This window comes from Ceratosolen solmsi, unplaced genomic scaffold (assembly GCF_000503995.2).
Source record: "Ceratosolen solmsi marchali unplaced genomic scaffold, CerSol_1.0 scaffold41, whole genome shotgun sequence".
Taxonomy (NCBI): Eukaryota; Metazoa; Arthropoda; class Insecta; order Hymenoptera; family Agaonidae; genus Ceratosolen; species Ceratosolen solmsi.
In genome coordinates this window covers 4,681,175-4,701,744 of record NW_011948424.1, presented here as the reverse complement: position 1 = coordinate 4,701,744, position 20,570 = coordinate 4,681,175, and the positions used below count along the sequence as shown (strand labels likewise).

At 25.5% G+C, this 20,570-nt stretch overlaps 5 protein-coding genes across 5 annotated transcripts in view; 2 read left to right on the top strand and 3 right to left on the bottom strand.

Moving 5' to 3' along the window:
• Positions 1-3,978: 3,978 nt before the first annotated feature.
• On the bottom strand, positions 3,979-5,423 carry mRpL22 (mitochondrial ribosomal protein L22). Its single transcript, XM_011500040.1, has 4 exons — positions 5,334-5,423; positions 4,864-5,045; positions 4,582-4,795; positions 3,979-4,223 (listed from the first exon to the last, which is right to left on the bottom strand). The coding sequence occupies exons 2-4, from the start codon at positions 5,035-5,037 to the stop codon at positions 4,003-4,005; spliced, it is 609 nt and encodes a 202-aa protein (XP_011498342.1). The 5' UTR covers positions 5,038-5,045; positions 5,334-5,423; the 3' UTR covers positions 3,979-4,002.
• A 3,082-nt stretch (positions 5,424-8,505) lies between these two features.
• On the top strand, positions 8,506-10,125 carry mRpL21 (mitochondrial ribosomal protein L21). Its single transcript, XM_011500039.1, has 4 exons — positions 8,506-8,675; positions 8,834-8,977; positions 9,065-9,385; positions 9,996-10,125. The coding sequence occupies exons 1-4, from the start codon at positions 8,576-8,578 to the stop codon at positions 10,094-10,096; spliced, it is 666 nt and encodes a 221-aa protein (XP_011498341.1). The 5' UTR covers positions 8,506-8,575; the 3' UTR covers positions 10,097-10,125.
• Positions 10,126-10,714: 589 nt separating this feature from the next.
• Positions 10,715-14,995, bottom strand: LOC105362579 (transcription factor E2F8-like). Its single transcript, XM_011500038.1, has 6 exons — positions 14,135-14,995; positions 13,600-13,864; positions 12,959-13,397; positions 12,353-12,596; positions 11,961-12,128; positions 10,715-11,613 (listed from the first exon to the last, which is right to left on the bottom strand). The coding sequence occupies exons 2-6, from the start codon at positions 13,854-13,856 to the stop codon at positions 10,937-10,939; spliced, it is 1,785 nt and encodes a 594-aa protein (XP_011498340.1). The 5' UTR covers positions 13,857-13,864; positions 14,135-14,995; the 3' UTR covers positions 10,715-10,936.
• Positions 14,996-15,039: 44 nt separating this feature from the next.
• MED31 (mediator complex subunit 31) lies at positions 15,040-16,691 on the top strand. Its single transcript, XM_011500036.1, has 3 exons — positions 15,040-15,147; positions 15,441-15,530; positions 16,196-16,691. The coding sequence occupies exons 1-3, from the start codon at positions 15,087-15,089 to the stop codon at positions 16,507-16,509; spliced, it is 465 nt and encodes a 154-aa protein (XP_011498338.1). The 5' UTR covers positions 15,040-15,086; the 3' UTR covers positions 16,510-16,691.
• Positions 16,692-18,153: 1,462 nt separating this feature from the next.
• The window catches only part of LOC105362577 (organic cation transporter protein), a gene marked incomplete at its 3' end in the record, with an annotated part of 8,538 nt that continues 6,121 nt past the window's right edge, over positions 18,154-20,570 (bottom strand). The window contains exons 4-7 of the mRNA XM_011500035.1: positions 20,413-20,570; positions 20,032-20,282; positions 18,653-18,843; positions 18,154-18,414 (exon numbers count right to left, since the gene is read on the bottom strand). The exon at positions 20,413-20,570 is cut by the window's right edge and continues 143 nt beyond it. Of these exons, the coding sequence (XP_011498337.1) occupies positions 18,154-18,414; positions 18,653-18,843; positions 20,032-20,282; positions 20,413-20,570 (861 nt within the window). The remainder of the gene's footprint in view (positions 18,415-18,652; positions 18,844-20,031; positions 20,283-20,412) is intronic.

Genomic DNA, 20,570 nt, shown 5'->3' with positions numbered 1-20,570 from the left:
AAAAATCATACTTGATACAAGAGCTAGAATTATCAAGCGTGAGTATTATACAGTATTCCTCGATGCATTATTCAGATTTTTATAATTAACTAAAATGATGTTAAGTCGAAATTGAAATAATTTATTTCTTACTACTGGCAATGATATCTTGGCGATTTCGTCAGACATTTGATTTAATTGAAACGATGAAACAAACAATGTTCACATTGTAATAACTTTTGTTTTAATTTTTGGTTTATTGGATGTTTTGGAAATTTGAATGAAAACGAATAAATTAATCTAATAAACAAATAAAGTGTTGGCCATGACAATATAACTTTTGTGAAATCGATTTTTTTTTCTTTTAAATAAATTGATGAGCTGGCTGTTCTCAAATTGGATTATTCATAAAAGCACGAAAATTTAAACTAGATAAAATAAAAAAAAAAAGATAATTATAAACTTAATGTGTTGACATACTTTTCTGTTCATATTCTGTTCAAACCGCAATAAAGAACGTGAATTATCGACTATTGTTTATTCCAGTGTAGTTTATGACTTTAAAACCTTAAACATTTAATAATGTCCATTTAATATTAATTCGAAATACATTATAAAAATATTTATTATAATTATAATATTTCTAATGTTTGTTAATATAATAGTTTCAAATTTCGTTTTATGCGATAAACTGGATAATGTAAGCAGTTTTTCGTGTAAATATATCCTTATTTAATGGATAAACGCATTCAGAGGTGTTGTAAATCGCTATTCTATTATAGAAAAGATAAAAAGCTTGTAAATAATAAAAAATAATACATTTGATAAAGGCGTCGTTATGAAATATAAAATCATAAAATGTAAAAATCAAAGCAATATTGTTAAATGCGATAGCTTTAATATTAGTGATTTTATTTTGTCTATTCAAATCTTTCTTAGAGAACTCAATATATAAAATTAAACTACACATTTTATTTAAGACTTCGTTTAAAGATATTTTTATTTTTAAACCAATTCATCGCCGTATTTTAATTAAAAGTATTTAAAGCTCCTCTTATATTTTGATAGCAATGAATTACAATTCCAATTGAATCTTTGAATTATAAATTATTGAGATATAATAGTTATTACCATGATAATAAAATTATATGTCTATTGTTTTATTTTTAATTCATAATTAGTGTTAATATCATATTCTTCATTTTCAAAAATTAGTAGCCGTAAAACCTGTTTAAATAACATAATCATTTACGAGAAGATTTTTTTTTTTAATTGCAATTAGTTTACTAAATATATAGTGTATTTTAATGAAAACAAGAGTTTGCAAAATATGGTAACATAGAACGTATACTTTTTGTAATCTATATATTGAAGAAGTTCAAGTGCTGAATTTAACAGTGCGTGTATGCGTCGAGGTATTTGTAAAAATAAAACAATAAAAAAGGAAACTAGCAGAACGTTAGCAACTATTAAAATATTTGTAAATATGTATATTTTTAGTAAAGTGCATACATTTGTGTTTTACATTTTATTCGTGCGTTATTTGTTCAATTCATAATGCAAATAAAATTCATATCCTCAAAATGAGAAACTAAAAAATTCCTGCGTATACAGTGTATCATTCAAATATCAGAATCGTAATGTAACATAAAAAAAAATAGATAAATTTTAACTCTGCAAATGTGTGTTTCATTGTATTGTCCTCATTCCATACAACAATCAAGACTAAAACAACAATATCCGAACACTCGATATTTTGTCAATTAAAAAACTATCTCGTATTTCTACTGTACAATTGATTTTATCAATAATTCTTTCTATTAAGTGACATATTTTTATTGGTCATTAAATTGTTTTGTAAAACTGTAAAACAGTCTTTTAATTACTCTATTTAGTATGGGAATTTAGTACAATTTTTAAATATGTGTGGTAAATTTTCATAAATTTAAATGAAATTAATTCTTAACGGTTTAAATTCTGTGTTTCTCGATTTATTCACTCTCGTCAATCAATAACAGTATTATAATAAAAAAATTGAGTTGTTATGATTATAACTGCAGTGTAAAAAGTTGAATTGTTGAGATTATAATTGTAGTGTAGTAACATTATTTCTAAATTTTGATATACGTTAGATATACGTGAATGAAAATCTAATAATTTGATATGTACAATTCAAAAAGTACGAAATAGTCTACTAAATATTTTTATTATTATTTTCTTGTTTAAATTAGTATTTCATAAAACAATCGAGTAATCATCGAAATATTTTCTTTAAAAATGCCTTTAAAAAAATTTTAATAGTCTATTATTAAATTCAAAAAAATCCTAATAATTGATTTATTATTATACACACGTCAATGCATTTTTCAAATAACTTTGATTATTTATAATCAATATTATTATTATTCCAAAAAAACAGTGTTATTACTCAATCATCCCATTAGCAATTATTATTATAATTATTTTGTCAGTGACCTTAAAATTTATCTGCAAATCTGCATAGTTATCCTCCAATTTATATGCCTCTTTATTGATTTGGTGAAACTGGCAAAATAGAATAAACATTTTTTCAAGTCCATGAAGGATAGAGTTCAAAATAATAAATTAGAGTATTGTATAAACTAAAATTCGAGACTGCACAAATTAACATATTCTTTAAAGCACAAAAGTATGGTTATTTGTATATTTAATCGACTCGATAATAATATTCGTATATGCAATGAATTTGTTACTCGCGACTCCCCACCTACTTTGCATGTTAATAATCGTTCGATTTTTAATCGTTTTAAGAAGCGCTACTTTGAATAACGTAGTAACGTATAAGAGTGACGGTATTTTTGGGTAATGGTTCAAATCATTTAATTAGAAGTTTCAAAAATTTCGGGAAAATAATCTCGATAAAATGTTCGATCATTAGCGTTCGTACAGAACCCCAAATAATTCGCAATGTCGAGTCGACAAATTCCCCGCGCGTTGCTTGTGCGAGCATATACCGTGGCTCCAAATGCGCATGCGCGAACGACAATCGAACCGGAGCCTCGCGCGTTTTATCCTTGTTTTTATGTTCATGACTTTAGATTAATTGATTCTTCGTAGTTTCTCGTGAGGTGCGATGGTAAGTTTTCTATTTAATCTTAATAAATCTTTAACATCTTATGTTATTGATAATATTTTTCATCTATTTCGATCTCTTGAGTATTTATTCAATATTATTTATGTTTTAGTCGGCCCACAAAACATTTATTATCAAGCGTAAGCTTGCAAAGAAACTGAAACAAAACAGACCCATTCCACAATGGGTGAGAATGCGTACGGGAAATACCATTCGGTAAATATTGTTTTAATTCAACTTGCTTTTCATTTTTCAAGCCTTAAGGAATTCATTATAAAAAGTTTAATTGCAATTGAACTAAGCGTTTGTTTACGAGAACATTTTTTCAGAGAGAAAGTAAATTAGTACAATTATTTCGTGTACAACTATATATTAAGTGGCTTGAATACTTTTTCTTATTGCAAGTCAAAGTAATTTTTTTTTAATTATTTAAATGATCTGGAAGTTTGTTTGATCTTATTTTTATTAAGAAATATGCACATTGCCATTGATTGGAATGATTAGTTTATATTTGCAATTTTATCGCTTATAGAACTAAAACTATCATGATAATAATATGTTATCAGAATGCATTTATAAACGTAAAAAGATTAAGTTTATTTTAAAATCGTTATAGATATATATTAATTTTACTGTATCGTAAAGCCATGGTTTTGTTAATATTTCATTTTTTTTTATATGTAGGTACAACGCTAAGAGGCGTCATTGGAGAAGAACTAAACTAAAATTGTAAACGATATTAATTGTATTGTATGCATTTATTTAAAGAGAATAAATTTTAATTCTTCTTATTACTTTATATTTAAATTAAAACCCCTGACTTCCTACGTTCCTTAATATTTAAATTGTAAGAAATGTAATTTATCAATGTACTAAAAAAGTTTATTTATTAACGTTTATAGATAATTTATTTACAAAGAATTAGGAATTTTACGTCTTCGCATTTGTTCTTTCCAATCTTCTAACAATTCGCTGGAGGATTTATGATTGGTTTTATAATAATCTTTAGGTGGTTCACCTTCCTCGAGGCGAACAAAATAATGACAATAAGTATATCTCACTTCCCCAAAAAGTGCTCCTTTGTGTTTCCTCTTACCTTTTATTGTATAAGCTTTTGATGTGAAAGATTCCGCTGAAGAAAAAAAAAATATATGACAATTTATGTACTATATTATGTAGACGTAAAAAAACATTTAAAATAATTTTGTTTAGACATTGATCTTTCTTAATTGATACAAATATTTATAGCCATTATCTTTACATTTTTACACGCTAATTACCTTTTACATATACCAGGACTATACTTAATTTTTAATTTCTTTATTATTATTATTAAAAGCATTAATAATTTGTTTTATCACTTTTATATTGTACTATTAAGAGTACATAATTTATCATGAATTAAATATAATATTTATTATAATTTAAAATTTCTGATACAATACTACCAAAATTATTATTACAATTTTTTAAAATAAATAATTACTCACCGACCCATAAATTACTTTTAAATTCTACATTATGATGTTCAACAGCCATCGCTTGAGCTTCTAAAATTGCTTCTTTAACAATTGCTCCTCCTTTTTTCAATACAAAACTCAATTGTTTAATAGCTTCATCTACGGACATACCTCTAATTAACCAAGCTACATACGTCATTTTCTTTGGTGTATACCTTATGTTACATTTTTGATGGCAAACGTACTAAAAAAAATGGCCCATTAATTCTATTACTATTATTAATAAATGAAAGGACATGTTCGATTACTTACAGCTGGACGACGTTCTTCATCAAAACCTTGTACTGGATATATAATGTCATTATAGCTCAGAAAATGAGTAGGCTTTTTGTCAAGATTTATATTTCTTTGTACAAATTGTAAACTACGAGTCGCGGTGACTAAATTTTTACTGAATAATAAACATAAACGTGTGGCTAAGCTCATTTTTAATGCTGTAAAAATATAAAATAATAATTCATCACTGCACACACGACACTTAAAAATTTAAGAAATGACATAAGTAGCTTATATAAAATATAAAAAAATCTAAGTTTTATTAATTTAATGATATACAACTTTTATAATTGATTATTTCTTTTCAAAAAGTATACTATATTATAAATATAACCTCGAAAAATAATTAAGTAAAGAAATGTGAACTAACATCTATATATTGAAAAATATTCAACGATATAATTATAAATTAAAATTTATACAATTAATAAAAATATTCACGTCACCTATTTATATTATATATTGTTGAAATATAATGTAATTATGAATGATAAAACATCTTTGACATAAATTCTCTTAAAGTTGAAGACTGCCAATGTAATTTGGTAAATGATTTTATCTGCGATAATTTGAATCTAATGAAATGTAAATAAAAAGCTAGAGAATCTACAATTTACATTAAAAAATCAGTCTAATAAAAATTAATAATCAAAAATACTATTATTAATATTGTATTTTAAACAAATAATAAATATTGTAAATAAAGAAAATAAATATTATTAAGAATTATTACCATTATATTAATTTTTTAATGTTTTGTACTGTAGAAATTAAAACCAATGGACTTAAAGATATAAGATAAAATATATTTACTTAACAGTGAAATTAAAAGCATCGATAAAATGCTTGAGAAATAGAGAAAATTGTGAAGTTTGAATTAAATGTTTTTGACGTTTTTTTTTAAATTAACATTTTGAAAATTGTTTAATTATCTACATACTAACTTGTAAAACTTGAAAACTATACTTTCTTGAATAAAAAGTATTATTATTATACAAATGAAACATTAACATTAAACATTTATTTATTATAAATATATTTTTATTTTACTTTTATACATTTCATCAATGCTTATTATTAATTATATATCCAGTTTTTTCGTATGTAAATTAGTTAAAATTTTCAATTCTTTTAAAATCTTAGTTTAAATATAAATTAAACTCTAAGTAGGATTTCGGAATATTCGCGTAAAGATATTTAAAAACATGTAACGAGACTTTATGTATAGAAGTTGGAGTTACATTATAATTTTACAGAACATAAATAATATAATACTAAGCAGCCCTTAATAACACACGAAGAGAATATAATTTTTTATTAATACAACTTGGATTTTATAATAAGATATTTTTGAAATTTAAATTATAATTTATGTTGATTCGATTACTAATGATAAATTGAATTTTAATATAAAATACGTAATGAAATAAGAAATAAAATATAAGTTTTTTATTATGTTTTATTGATTGGATTAATCATTCAAGTTTGATATTTAGAGTCGAATGGATATTATAGTTATTACATATTATCAATTAGAATACGATATAATACAATACCATCTATTAAACAAATTAACCATTTACTTTGAGATTATATTTGTAAAAAGAGTAACTGAAAATGATTCCTCAACAATTATTGCTAATATATTTTATAGAATATACCTAAATTTATATTTCGTTTTCACATATATATGGCACACACATATATTATGAAAAGCCTTAAGTTTATTATATATTAATAAGAATGGTTATTTTAATAAAAATGTATAGTTATTGCTAAAAGTAAAATCGATGATATTATATGTGAATGCAAAAAAAAAAAAAAAAATTTAAATAATAAAATATATTAAATTAATGAGAGCATAATTTATTTCGACTAAGTATATCGAATATGATATGATATAGAATACCATAGAATTATAGATTTTCTATAAAATATTTAATTTGTACATGGTACATAGACCGATTACTTTAATAATGCGATAAATAGTTTAATAAATTATATGCAATGTTACGTATAATGAAATAAATATATTCAATCCAAGATCTTATATTTCAATACATATACGCAGATATAAAAAAAAAAAAATAGAAAAAGTTTTATAATTAGAAGAAGGAAATTTAAGACAATTTGTTAAAATTCTGAAAATTGTGAATAAAATAAATAGTTTAATTATTTCATTCAATTATTATACTCATAAAGTTATTAGTCAAATTTTCGTTAATTAATTGTCTAGTGAAACTTATTCGTAAGGCAAGTATGATAAATAAATTGTTATATTGGTAGGGCAAAAATAAATAATGTAAATATTTATCATTACTACTAATGATTTTTTTTTAACAAACTGAATTTTAATAAGATGTACATTTTATGTATTGTGTATTATAAATTTGTACAAATTATTTTTACTGTTAAAACATTATTCTTTGCAAATAATATTTGCAATATATATATATATATATATATATATATATATATATATATATAATTGGTTTGAATTATTTTACAGCAAATTTTACTTATATTAATGACATTGCATTTAGAATTCGTAAAACATTGAACTGGTTTTAAAATTACAATTCCGAGATTTTTATATGCAGTATTTAATGAATAAACATATATATAATATCAAGAATAATAAAAATTATTGTTAGACGAATGCTGAACAAGGAAATAAATATCATCAATTAAAGGATGATGTATTAAATGGCTGTTTTTATTTCTTAAAAGAAATCCCAAGCATTTCACATATTAATATTTAAGATAGATAGCCGATAATTAATAATATAATTATCAAATAATATATTATATATATATATATGAATGAGAGATTACTAAAAATTTATCCAGATATTAATTTCCAATAGATATTAATATTTTTCTCAATACTATTTTTATAATATAATGTATGGATGTAAAGTAATTATGCTATTAAATGTTCATTGATATGATTCACAGATATGATTCATTGAAAAAGAAAAAAAAAGAAAATTTTTTAAAAATATGTGTACTAATTTTTAAAATAAATCAATTATACTTAATACTGTAATAGAAATATTATAAAATATTATTGAGATATTTTGTCAATTTGGATCTCAAAAGTAAACGTATAGAATGCTTTTTGTTTTAGTTATAATAAAATTTTGAGTATAAAACGAAAAACAACGTAGTGATAATGTATTTATACAACCCATTGAAAATATTCGAATTTACATGATCCTTTTGGTTTTCTTGAAATAATTAAGTTTCTTTTTATAAAAACATTTTCTGTATTATGTTTTAGAATTTGAGCAAAATTTACACTAAATTTAAGATATTTAATTAATATTCCAATTTTTCCGTCATTTTAAAATGCATTTAAAAGCAATTGTAATAATAACAATTTGATAATAAATAGGATTAATTATTTATTTATTTTTTGTATTAAATTTCATAATAAGCAATTAATTTGCTTTTGGTTTTTTTTTTTAATAAAAACGTATTTTTATCGAATAACAACTGAAATTATACAATTGTAAAGTATAAATATAATGATTTGTTTGAAAGAAATTTAGAATATACTCGTAATTATTTAGTATACGATAACCCGTTAATGAAAATGTGAATATTATATTTATGAATTTTATTATGTATCGATGAAATTGTTCTATTGTATATGAAAAATCAAAGATTATAAGTAAAGTTCAACATGGTATCTCTCATAAATTTTTCTCGTTTTTTAAATATCGGAATGCAAACATGTTCAAAAAAAGTTGATTCTAATTTCTTAATAAAACAACCATCTATTAGTAAGTGCTTTTTTATTTTATATTAATATTGCCAATATGAATGAAAAATTAATGATCAATTACATAAACATAACCTGCTTCATTGCTGAAAAATTCTAATTCAAATCAATAATACATTATTATTATTTAAACATTTCACGTAAAACGGATTTTTTTAGTGTGCCAAACTTTATTAATTGCTGGGATTCGGAATTATAGAAAAATCAAAGGAGTCCCAAGAAGTATACCATGGATAGACAAGAAACCGGATTATCAAACTGAAGTAATAAATACTACAAAAGAAGATGCGAAGATTGCTGCAGGTCTATTTTTATATAGAATTTAATTATTAATAAACAATTTCAGATAATTTTGCGATAGTGATATTGATTTTGAAATGGTGTTTTTAGATGTTTGTGAGCAAATAAATGAACAAATTGCTGAAAACAAAACCGGACGATTATTTGCTATTATACATCTTGCTGGTAAGCAACATAAAATAACAGAAAGCGATCTTGTTGTTGTAAGAGGATACTGGCCACCACAACCCGGTGACAAAATTAAACTTGAAAAAGTACTACTTGTTGGTGGTACAGACTTTTCATTGATCGGGAGGCCAATACTTAATAGAGAGTTGGTTTCTATAAATGCGACTGTGATTGACAAAACCTTTTCGCAGACAATAACACACTTCAGATTTAGAAAAAGGAAACAATACCGCAGAATACATTGTGAGCTTTTTCATTAATAATTTTCTAATTATTATAAAATATAAATCATTTTAATATTTGCACTAAATGATATTTTAGCGTTAAATTATTAAAAATTCATTTACACACATAAATTAAAATATATTTCTAAATACCAATTTAACGATATCATTATTTTACCAAAAATAATATATATATAATCTGTATATAAAAAGTATTAACATTCAAATATATTTTAATACCTTTTATAATCATGGTTTTTGAAATTACTAACAAATTTTGGCTCTTATTATCAAACAATCTACTTTACTAATTTTTTAAGATATAATTTATAATAACAATTTATGTCATACTTAAATTTAATTATTTAATTAAATGTTCTGTATTGTAGTGAGAAATAAGATATTCATATACAATTTAAAAAGTACTTTTCATTTACTTACAAACTTCCTGATTTTATTTATTTTTAAAAATGATATTAAACTAACACGGTTTTATCATGTGTCCAAATTAACAGTTAAATAGACAATATGATTCTGTTATGATTAATGTTTATATTTATTTAATTTTTTATTTATAATAGCTTTACCTTTATCCATTTCATTTAAAAAGTTAATAATTTTTCTTGTAGTTTTCAGAATACCGCAAACAATGATACGAATCAACGCGATTACATTGAATGGGAAAGTTAATCGGAAGTTAGAAGTTGAAGGACTGGATAGAGTTTATTAAAATGAAATAAATTTATAGGTTTAAAGAATTTTTTTACTATATAGCAATAACTTATTAAATACAGTATATAATAAAAACAATGCTGTTCTTGTCAAAAACATTTATTCAACAACAATCTGTAAATAAAGAAATTTTTATTTAAATTTATTACATTATGAAAAAATTCTGTTTATTCTTGTATTATAAAATTTAAAATAAAAATGTTGAAGATTAATAAAGAATCCGTGTACAAATTACAAAAAAATCGAAATATTAGATTGAGTTTTAAATAATACAATTTTCATAAGACTATTTATTTAGTATTAGCAAATTTCACAAAAAAAAAAAACTATTGCAGCATATATAAAATATAATTATAAAAACAACTATTATTATATAACATTATTGATTACTTTTTTAGTATATTTATAACTAAATTTGAAATAAATTGCTCGATTCCAAAAATTTTAACAGTCTAAGCTGGGAGATCTAACAAAAAATGCTTTGGTAATACAAAAGCGACTTAATTTGTTCTTAAATCTAACCTGCTGCCACATAACATTAATAAATATATTTCCTTTTTATATATAACGATTGACCGATAGTCATGAAATTTTTTTTTTTTTTTTTTTTTTTTTTTTTTGCCATATTACATAGAACTGAAATATGCAAATTATGCATATAAGTGCATTTTTACTTGCGAATTAATGAATACATAAATCTATAAAAAAAAATCTCTGTATATACATTTGTTTTATTATAGACATAGCATTTACCTATGTCTCGATAGACACAATTATATAAAAATATGAGCACAACCTTTTGGTTAAGCCTATTAAAGACATCCCTCGTTGCTATTATTTAATTCTTTTGATTACTATCACTTTTGTGCTCGATTGGAACTAATTGAAACGTATTACCTACTTTTATAGCTTTAAAAATATCACCCGCAGAAATCTTTTTAATTGGTATCTGTGTCATAATTGCAACATTTGGTTTGTGGATAGGATTTTGCACTTTCTCTGTAGAATTGACAGAAGCTAACTTAATTTTAATATCCTCTTTCGAGATGGGCACCAATTTCTTCATATCAAAATTAGTGAGTTTCACAAATTTTGGGGTATTGCATTCTTGCAACTTGAACGGTGTAATTTTTAACTCCAAAGGCACATTTATTCGCACCGTGCGAATCGGCGTGACAAGTTTGCAGGATTCATTGACTAGATTTTCTTTACTAACTACTGGAAGAGCAACTGGTGAATCTGTAGTGGATATTTGTAAGACTTCAGGAATTGTTGAAGCTACGTTATCCAACTTTGCACTGCCCAAATTTATATCCTCTTTTGAAGGCGAAATGCATGAATCAGAATTGTGTCTTGGAAAGAGCTTAGTACAAACTTTTGGTTTATGCTCGTTAGACTTCATTCGTTTCAATTCCATTTCAACGACTTGTAAAATTGAATCATCCAAACGATCTAGAGATCGAGTTTCCGATTTGCTTAAATTAGATGAACTCTGAGTTCGATTAAATTTATTATCTGCAATTAGAATGAGTGTAAAGTTATATTACATTTAACGATAATATGTAAGATTGCGTTTATGTATTAAAATAAATAATAATGAAAAAAAGTTTACTAAAAGTCATTAAAATTCAGACAAATATATTTAAAATGAATGAATTATTTAATAATTAAAATTGTGAACTATTGCTTATTATTCTTTATCATAATAAATAATTTTATTTTACAATTAATAAAGCAAATAGAAAAAAATATCTATATATTATTACGACATATGTTATTTCGCGTTCTGTTTTTTTTGTTTTGTTTTGTTTTGTTTTGTTTTGTCTTTTTAAATCATTATTCTGATAATTTGATTTGTTTACCTGAATCAAATAGCTTTCTTTTCCTTGGCTCGCGTTTATTTCCGATTGGGGTACTTGAATATAATCTTGAAATTCTACTTAATGCGTGATAACTAAGGACGTTCGATTTTTTATTTGGTGTAGTCATTCCTACTAGCGATTGACTTTCATTTTCAGTAGATAGAATTTCTATTGCAAAAGTAAGTGCCGATTAATTGAATAAAGATACGTCGATTCATAGATAATTCATAGATAAACAAATGTACGAGCGCTCGAATATCTTATTAAATTTGAAGGATAAAATATAATTTTTATATTGTACAAATTGTTTAAATTATACAATATAATTATAAAAGGTATAAAAATCTGTTTTAGTCCTATATTTTTCAATTTATAGTCTTATTAATGCTTACCTGAATCGAAATTAATACAATCGATGCTTGGTCCTGTATATTTAAAAATAGGCTTCCTAATAATACAATTGTATAAATCAACCTTCTCGATCAAACCGATAGCGGATAAAACGTTTGCAATGTCGTAAAGCCTTCTAACTTTTGTTTTATATCGCGATTGCGTCGTGCTGCTTTTTATATTTACAGAATTGTCTTGTTCGTTGATCAAGACTTTTGCAGCTATATCTAAGTTTATAACGCCATTCTAGGACATAAAATTGTTGCTTAATATTATTTTCAATTTTTATCCAATGTTATATTGTGTCTGATTGCTAATCTTATCATATCTTAAATTCTTTAAACAATCAAAAATATTTTCACAAATTTCAAACTTAATGCAAAGATAAAGGCATACAAGTAATTAGAATTTTGCCTTTAACTGTGATTTTTAATCTTTTATAAGCTTATACTTCTATGATATTTGATTAATAATTTTGAATAATAGTTTTATTTCTCAAACAAGTGCATGAAATGCAAATATCTCTTAAATCATATTTTAAACGCATAAGAATTGTAGTATTTAATTTTAGAAATACGTTATATTTCAATTTAATTTAATATTATTACCTTTAATGAGACGAGGAAAAGCATAACAAATTTTCGACACATGACACCTAAACTTTTGTCTTCCTTAACAGAGTTATCGGGGAAACGATAGTCTACAACGGGACTTTGAGGCACCATTAAAGTTGTCGAATAATTATTACAAGATCGACCCGAATCATCTAAATAAGCTCTATTAATTTTTTGTATCTCTTGAATTTGCTTCTTTAATCCAAGCTCAATAGCAGACATTTTTAGTTTGGCAAGTGTCATGGGTAATCGCGATTGTCCATGCCAAAAATATTGATTCTTACCAGCTTTTGAAGCCATTTCTAAGCTTTCCAAAACATTTATTATGTCGTATATTCTTCGCTTTTCGGTACCAAGAGCTTGAGCAGTTGTGTTAAGAGAAATTTCTTTCCGAGCATTCTCTTCAATTGTTAAAGGGAATAAATTTAAAAATCTGTAAATAAAAAATGAATTAGTTGATAGTTTGCATATTAAATTGCAGTATTTTAAATACGTATTAGCAGCACGTATACTCTATTATAATGAACCGCTTCTCAATTATCAATAGTCGCTGAAATCATTTTATTTTACAAAAATATGCAACTAACAATGGACAATATATAAATATCTTAAACCGACAACAGGTTAATACTCACTTATTGCACAAAAGACTAAGTGACTTCTCTTTTCGTGGAAGTAGTTTCATACAGTTCGAATCCCTCGCAGGTGGTAGTTCCACTACGCTGCTGGAGCTCGAGCATCCCTGGCATGGATTGTAAGTTACATTTTTTAAGTTTGATGCTAAAGTCGTAAGTAGTCTCAGATTAGCTGTTGGCGAATCTGGAGTGGAGTTTCCCAGTTCACCAAGGATTCTTCGTTCTGGAGTTGATCTGGATTCATTTTGCCTCGACATATCTGAATCTGTCCCCAATTACATATACCAAAATAAAAACATTTCATTTTTCATACTTCATTATCCGACATAAGACAATAGTGATTAATAATGTCAAGAGCTCAGTTATAAAAATAGAAATCGTTCGCAGTGCATGAGAGAATTAAAACGGACGACATACTATTTTACACGACAAATATTATAAATATTTATGACATCCGTGGAATTCTCGATTTATCCAAATATACACTTACAACATTTCACTACGGCTAATACAGGAAGATATTTAAATCACTTACCCTCATTCACGAAAGTTCCTCAAACTCGAATTGTCTTTTCAATACTTTCTGCTTCAAGTCATAACTTCGTCGAGTTCGACATTCCGTCCATCTTTTATTAAATCCGTGCTGCTTGTATGCCCTCGTAGGCAGAACCATGTAAAAAGCCACGCGTGCTCCTATCTAACGTTATCGCCTTTTCTCCTTTTCTCCTTCTTGCGCCGAATGGGAAACATGAATGTTTGGGGCAATTAATACCGGCGTCGTGGAAAATACGATTAAAATCAGTGTAAAATATGTCAAAAACTTGTCTACGGACGTTTAAAAGGTATATTTAAAGGGATTTTACATTAATCACATATAGGTCAATAATAATTTCACAATTATTGTAAGATGTTGTCAATGAGCGCCAAGGTTTAATAATGCATTTGGATAACAAGGAGAATCGATGGAGTTTTCGGCTACATTTTACGAAAAATTCCTCGGATATTAATGAACTTTAAAGGCTACGATAAATGAAATCTCTAAATAAATGATTAAATAATTATAAAGCGAGAAGTGTAGAGAACCTACTTGATAATAATTTACTACCATTCTACAATACGCTATGCATTACAAGGTAGAATACATTCGGTGCGCGCAAATTGCCGGCGCCAAAAAATTTCAGGGAAAGGTTAGAACGTAATTTGCTGCTTCGTGCGCCATCTTTAAATGTCCAACATGGCGATGTTATACGACGAAGAGATGATTCGTATTTGAGGTGCTGTCATAAATTTTTAAACCTTATACTTTGGTTTTGAATCGATTTTCAATACACCTTTTCCAGTTTAATACAATAACGTTAATCGTTTTAAAAAAAAAAAAAAAAAAAACGAAAAAAAAAAAACGGAAAAAAAACGAAAAAACGAAAAAAAAGGGAGAAAAAAAGGAAAGAAAAGAGAAAAGGAAGGTTGTAAATGCGCGTGATTATAATATGAACCAATTTGATGAACAAAATTTTGTAAGAGGAAGAAAACCATTTATTGGAATGAACGGTAAATAAATATATAACATATAAATGATTATGTTCAAAGTATGTTTTTTTTTTAACTCAAATTTATTCAACTAATGTGAATATAAACGTTTTTCATTGAAAACCAGCGGTTAAAAGTATACCGTGACAATACATTAACCTCAATATTTGTTTATTTTGAAAGACATAAATCTATTTATTTTTTAAGTTGTGAATTTGCTAATTTTACAATATATTAATATTAAATGATTGATACAATTATTAAGAGTAATATAAGCTTCATTATTAATAATGAATCATTTCATTTCTTTGAAGGAGCACCAGAAACGGACGATCAACAGCGAATGCGATTCCAAGTGGAATTGGAATTTGTTCAATGTCTAGCTAATCCAAATTATTTGAATTGTAAGTTTTAAAATATATAATGAATTAATTAATTTAATAAGTGTAAATTAGCAAGTGAGTTGCCAATTAAAATACTTTTCATACGATGACACTTAATCCTAGAATAATACATCACATTGTATTTTCTATTAATTCAAGACATGAATAAAAAATACGATTTATAAAGTTCAAGATACATTAGTTCTTTAATATACATATGCTCATGCGCACAAACACGTTGTTTAATAAAACACTCTACATTAATTGAAAACCTACTTATCGTTTTAATTGTATAAGCTACTATTAAACTGTTGTTAATAAATATTTTTACTTATGGAGAATTAAAATTTTCTTGACTAAATGTGATAAGAAAAATTTTTATTGAAATTATATCATTCGTGTCATGAACAATATTTTATATTAACTAATTAGATTTCTATTATTAACTATTTTCTCAATAGTAATAATTATAAGATATATTTAATATTATAACATAGAATTTTATAAATTATAATAATAAATAAAATAGATATAAAAATTTGTTTATTTTTCATTGAAATTTTCGAATTTGATTGCATCAAATTTTAACAGTTTAAATTAAGATGGGTGTAGGCATAAGAAGTTCTTAAAATTATCTAATTGATTAGAATTAACTTTACGTAATTCAATTAACATAAATTTTTTAGTTTTAGCTCAACGAGGTTACTTTAAAGACTCAACTTTCATTAATTATTTAAAGTATTTACTGTATTGGAAAGAGCCAGAATATGCAAAATACTTAAAGTATCCAATGTGTCTTTACTTCCTTGATCTTTTGCAATATGAGCATTTTAGACGAGAAGTTGTTAATTCACAGTGTACTAAGTTTATCGACGATCAACAAATTTTACTTTGGCAACATTACACAAGAAGACGAACAAGACTATTACAATCTGCTGCTGAACAAGTACAACATAATCCTCAACAAAATAATGGAATTGCACAGCCAAAAGTTCTTTGAAATTATAATTAAATGAACGTAATAAACGTGATTTTCTTTTATTTGGTAATGTGAATTAAAATAATAATGAAGCGTAAGCTTAATTTTAAGACTCAAATTACTTTGTTCCTAAGAATCTATGATTAATGAAGATCATTAGATTCTTCTGTGATAACTCATTAATAAAACAATTTTTATATTTATTAGAACAGAATATTTTAATTATGCATTTATACATGCTTTACCCATATTTTAATCTTTAATAAGATTTTATTTTAAGCATTACGATTTAATTCCAACATAATTTCAATGCAATAAAACATCTTTTATAATGTTTAAAAAGAGACTTGACTTGTAATATGTTGCAATATTATTTTAATATTCAGTACATTGACTATTTAGAATAGTTTTGGATATTAGTAACTCAATCCTTGAACAATCATGATCTTTATTACTTTATAATAAATTGAAATATAAAAAATTATGTCACAGTGAATGGATAAAAAAGGAATGAGTAAGGGTATTATTATACTACTGTGTTTTTGATAATTCGTATTTATAACATTTATTATAATACAATTATTGTAAGGAAATTAGCAATTATGCAGTTCTGTATTTTTACATGAAGATTAAAAAACAAAACAAAAAAATTATATCAATAATAGCCACATTCATTTAGATTTTCTACAACAATTAAATTAATACTTACGTTTATAAATAAATTTTTAAATTACAAACTTTTTAAGTATATATTTTCAATATATATTAATATTTAATTGTAATTTTAAAAAATGAAATCGACGCATTTCAAGAATAATTTTGTATATAAACATCGAATTATCCTTCTTTTACCCAATAAACAGAGATTCGTGTGTTATAAATGTACAATATGAAATGAAAATTTTTGAAGAATTTAAAACAATTTAATAATGATTTTATACAGTGATAAAATTTATATAAAAATATATAATCATGAATTATTTGAAATACTTTATTTTGTACAAATATTAATTTACATTTATAAGAATGTAGTTTCATAGGTAAATTTTACAATCCTATATTTACAAATTTTTCATTTGAATACGTAATGCAAAGAAAAATGAAATGTTATGCATTAGTATAAACAGAAAGCTTCGTTACACTATTCAATAACATAATCTAAACTAATAAATGATTTTGATTATAAAATTGAAAGTTTTTATAAACGTGCAAAGTACAATAAACATGTAAATTTTTATATTTAATATTTGAATAAATAATGTATATGCGTATTTCTATAACTAAAAATAATGTACCATTTATTGAACATATATCAAGATACTATAATTTAACCGATAAATAAATAAACTGCTTTAATATAATCAAATTTACCAATTTCAATGTTTTTAAAATAAGACATATTTATTGTGAAAAATTATTATATTACATATTTTTTAAGCTACGCATACACTTTGGTTTCTCAGCGACAGTACTTATGAATATTTATATTTACAATTATGAGAAGTCTTTAACGTCAACAAGGCAAATTTATTTAAACAGCAGAAATGGAATTTTGCCGCTTAAAATGGTTAATAAAAAAAAAAAAAAAAAAAAAAAAAAAAAAAAAAAAAAAAAAAAAATTAACAATATAATCAGTCAATAGTTCTTAATTTATTTTAAATTCTTTTTATCTGTAAAATTAACGATTATACCATTTCCAGCATCAACCCAATCTTCCGAAAAAAGTTTTTCTCGCAAAACCTCAGAATTTTTTGATCGATCTATTGATTCTTTTTCATTGTTGCGTTTTATACTTTTCTTTTTTTGACCTAAAATGTTCGCTGCTTCGACTGAATCCGGTAAAATTTCATAAAAAGTTTCAGGAAACTTTAGACATAAAAAGCTTGCACAGATGCAAAGAAATCCTATTAAAAAGCGCGCGAGTTCCTGCAAAACGATTCAATATTACATTATTATTTACATTGCAAGTAGATTTAAGTATGTAATATTTATAATTTTAATAAATACAAAATTTCACTCAAATAACCTTAGTAAATCTTATATTTGATATTAATTATATATTACAATGCTACAATTGCGCAGAACATTACATTTAATTATTCTTTTTTAAACAAAGTTCAAAATTGTATACGAAATGCCATAAAAAATTAGTCTTTTTACTTACCGGGACGTAATTATTTAATATTGAAATGTAAGGCATAAGTAGACCTCCCAGCATTTCTGCGCCAATGCATAATCCAATTCCAGTTCCGCGTGAAATCGTAGGAAAAAGTTCAATTACTAAAAGTCGTAATATAAAGAAAGAGCTAATGTTTGCAATTCTTCCAAACATGACGATTATTGTTTTGGCATATACTGGAATGATAATTAAAAGAACGTTATAAAGAAATACACAGTACTGTATGAAAAAAAAAAGAAATAATTTTATAAATTTATCTTAGAAAGAAAGAAATTTATTGATCGATTAAAAGAAAAATAGAAAAGCACTCGAGCCGATGGATCACCAATCGATAAACAAATAGACACTAAAGGATGCATTATGAAAAACAAATGCCTAATTGTCATTTAAAAGAAAATTTCTTTTCATTCGAATTGCTTCTAATTGCTAAAGAAACTTGATGGTATTTTGTTACTATTTCAATGTATTCATTAGAATAAAATTAATATTTACAAACGTATAATCATACCAATATATGAACAAGAGTTTATTGAAAGAGTGACAATATACAGAAGTAAAAAAAATTACAATAAAAAATGAAAATATAAAGATTTAATTTATTTAAATAACAATTTTAATTAATCGAATAGAATCGCTCATTTTGATAATACCCAACTATATATATATATATATATATATATATATATTCGTTATTTGAAGAGACTGTAGGAAAATTATTTTTAATAATTTTAAATAAAAAGCAGAAAAAAGTATAAATTTACTAAATGCTGCTTCACTTTACTTAAATTATCGTTATATATATATATATATATATATAAACAAAAACTTGAAGCCAGGATCGTGCATAATGTATTCAACTCGATACTCGTTTAAAAATCTTAGAAGAAATTTTCACTTGTTAAATACTAAAATAAAAAATATATAAAATTATTTAAATACTTAAATACTACTGTCGATCCAACCTGTTTTCCATGCATCGAGAGTACATTGACGTCGACGAACGATGACTTCAAAAGCTAATGAAAGTCGTTAATGACAATGCATCGCTAGCACGAAATGAGCGAAAATAAATAAATGATAATACCAAAGTAATTTCAATAATAAAAAATAAAAGTTTCATTAAGCACCCATCCATTTGGTAAAATTGCTCCCAGCGAGGTAGATTTTACAAAAGGTGGTGGTCAGGCAAATCGAACGTTATCTCGACCCGAGCTCAATAATACAGACAATTTGACCTTGAGATCCGGGTCGACACGCTCTAGAAAGCGGGTAAAGAATTAAATTGGACTGTAAGGAGGTGGGGAGTGGTGCCACCCGCTCCTCCATACTCGTCCCATTCGTCCGCTGTCCTGTCTTACACTCACCAAGCCATTCGATCGCCGCGAGCTGTGTCCGAAGGAGGGCAAAGACGCCGATTGAGAGACAGATGATGCCGACAAGGAGCTGGGCCGCGCAGAGTGGACGACGACGACCGCAGCGCGATGATATCACCAGGTAGGTTAGTACGAACGTAATGACTTCGGCGCCAGCGGCGAGGACCAAGGAGACGTGACGCTCGCCGCTCAAGCGCTGCGGTAGGCTTACAAGAGCGTGGAACGTCGTCGACGAGGTGAACCTTGAAACAACGAGGCTCGAGTCACATTAGGCTCAAAGGCGCGTAGTAACGTCGGTAACGGCTATTCCACGAATTCTTGGTGAAGCTTAGCATCGACATATCGAGCCGATTTCTCGATTTAAGTACTCACCACAGACACATCATAATGACACACGTGCGTCCGATGAACTTGGAGTAAAGGAATCTCGTAAATCTACAGTTGGTATATATTTTGTTCGTTATTGTGTTGGAGCCATTAGTGGAAAGTGCCTCCTTTGATACTAAAATAAACGATGGGACGGTAATACG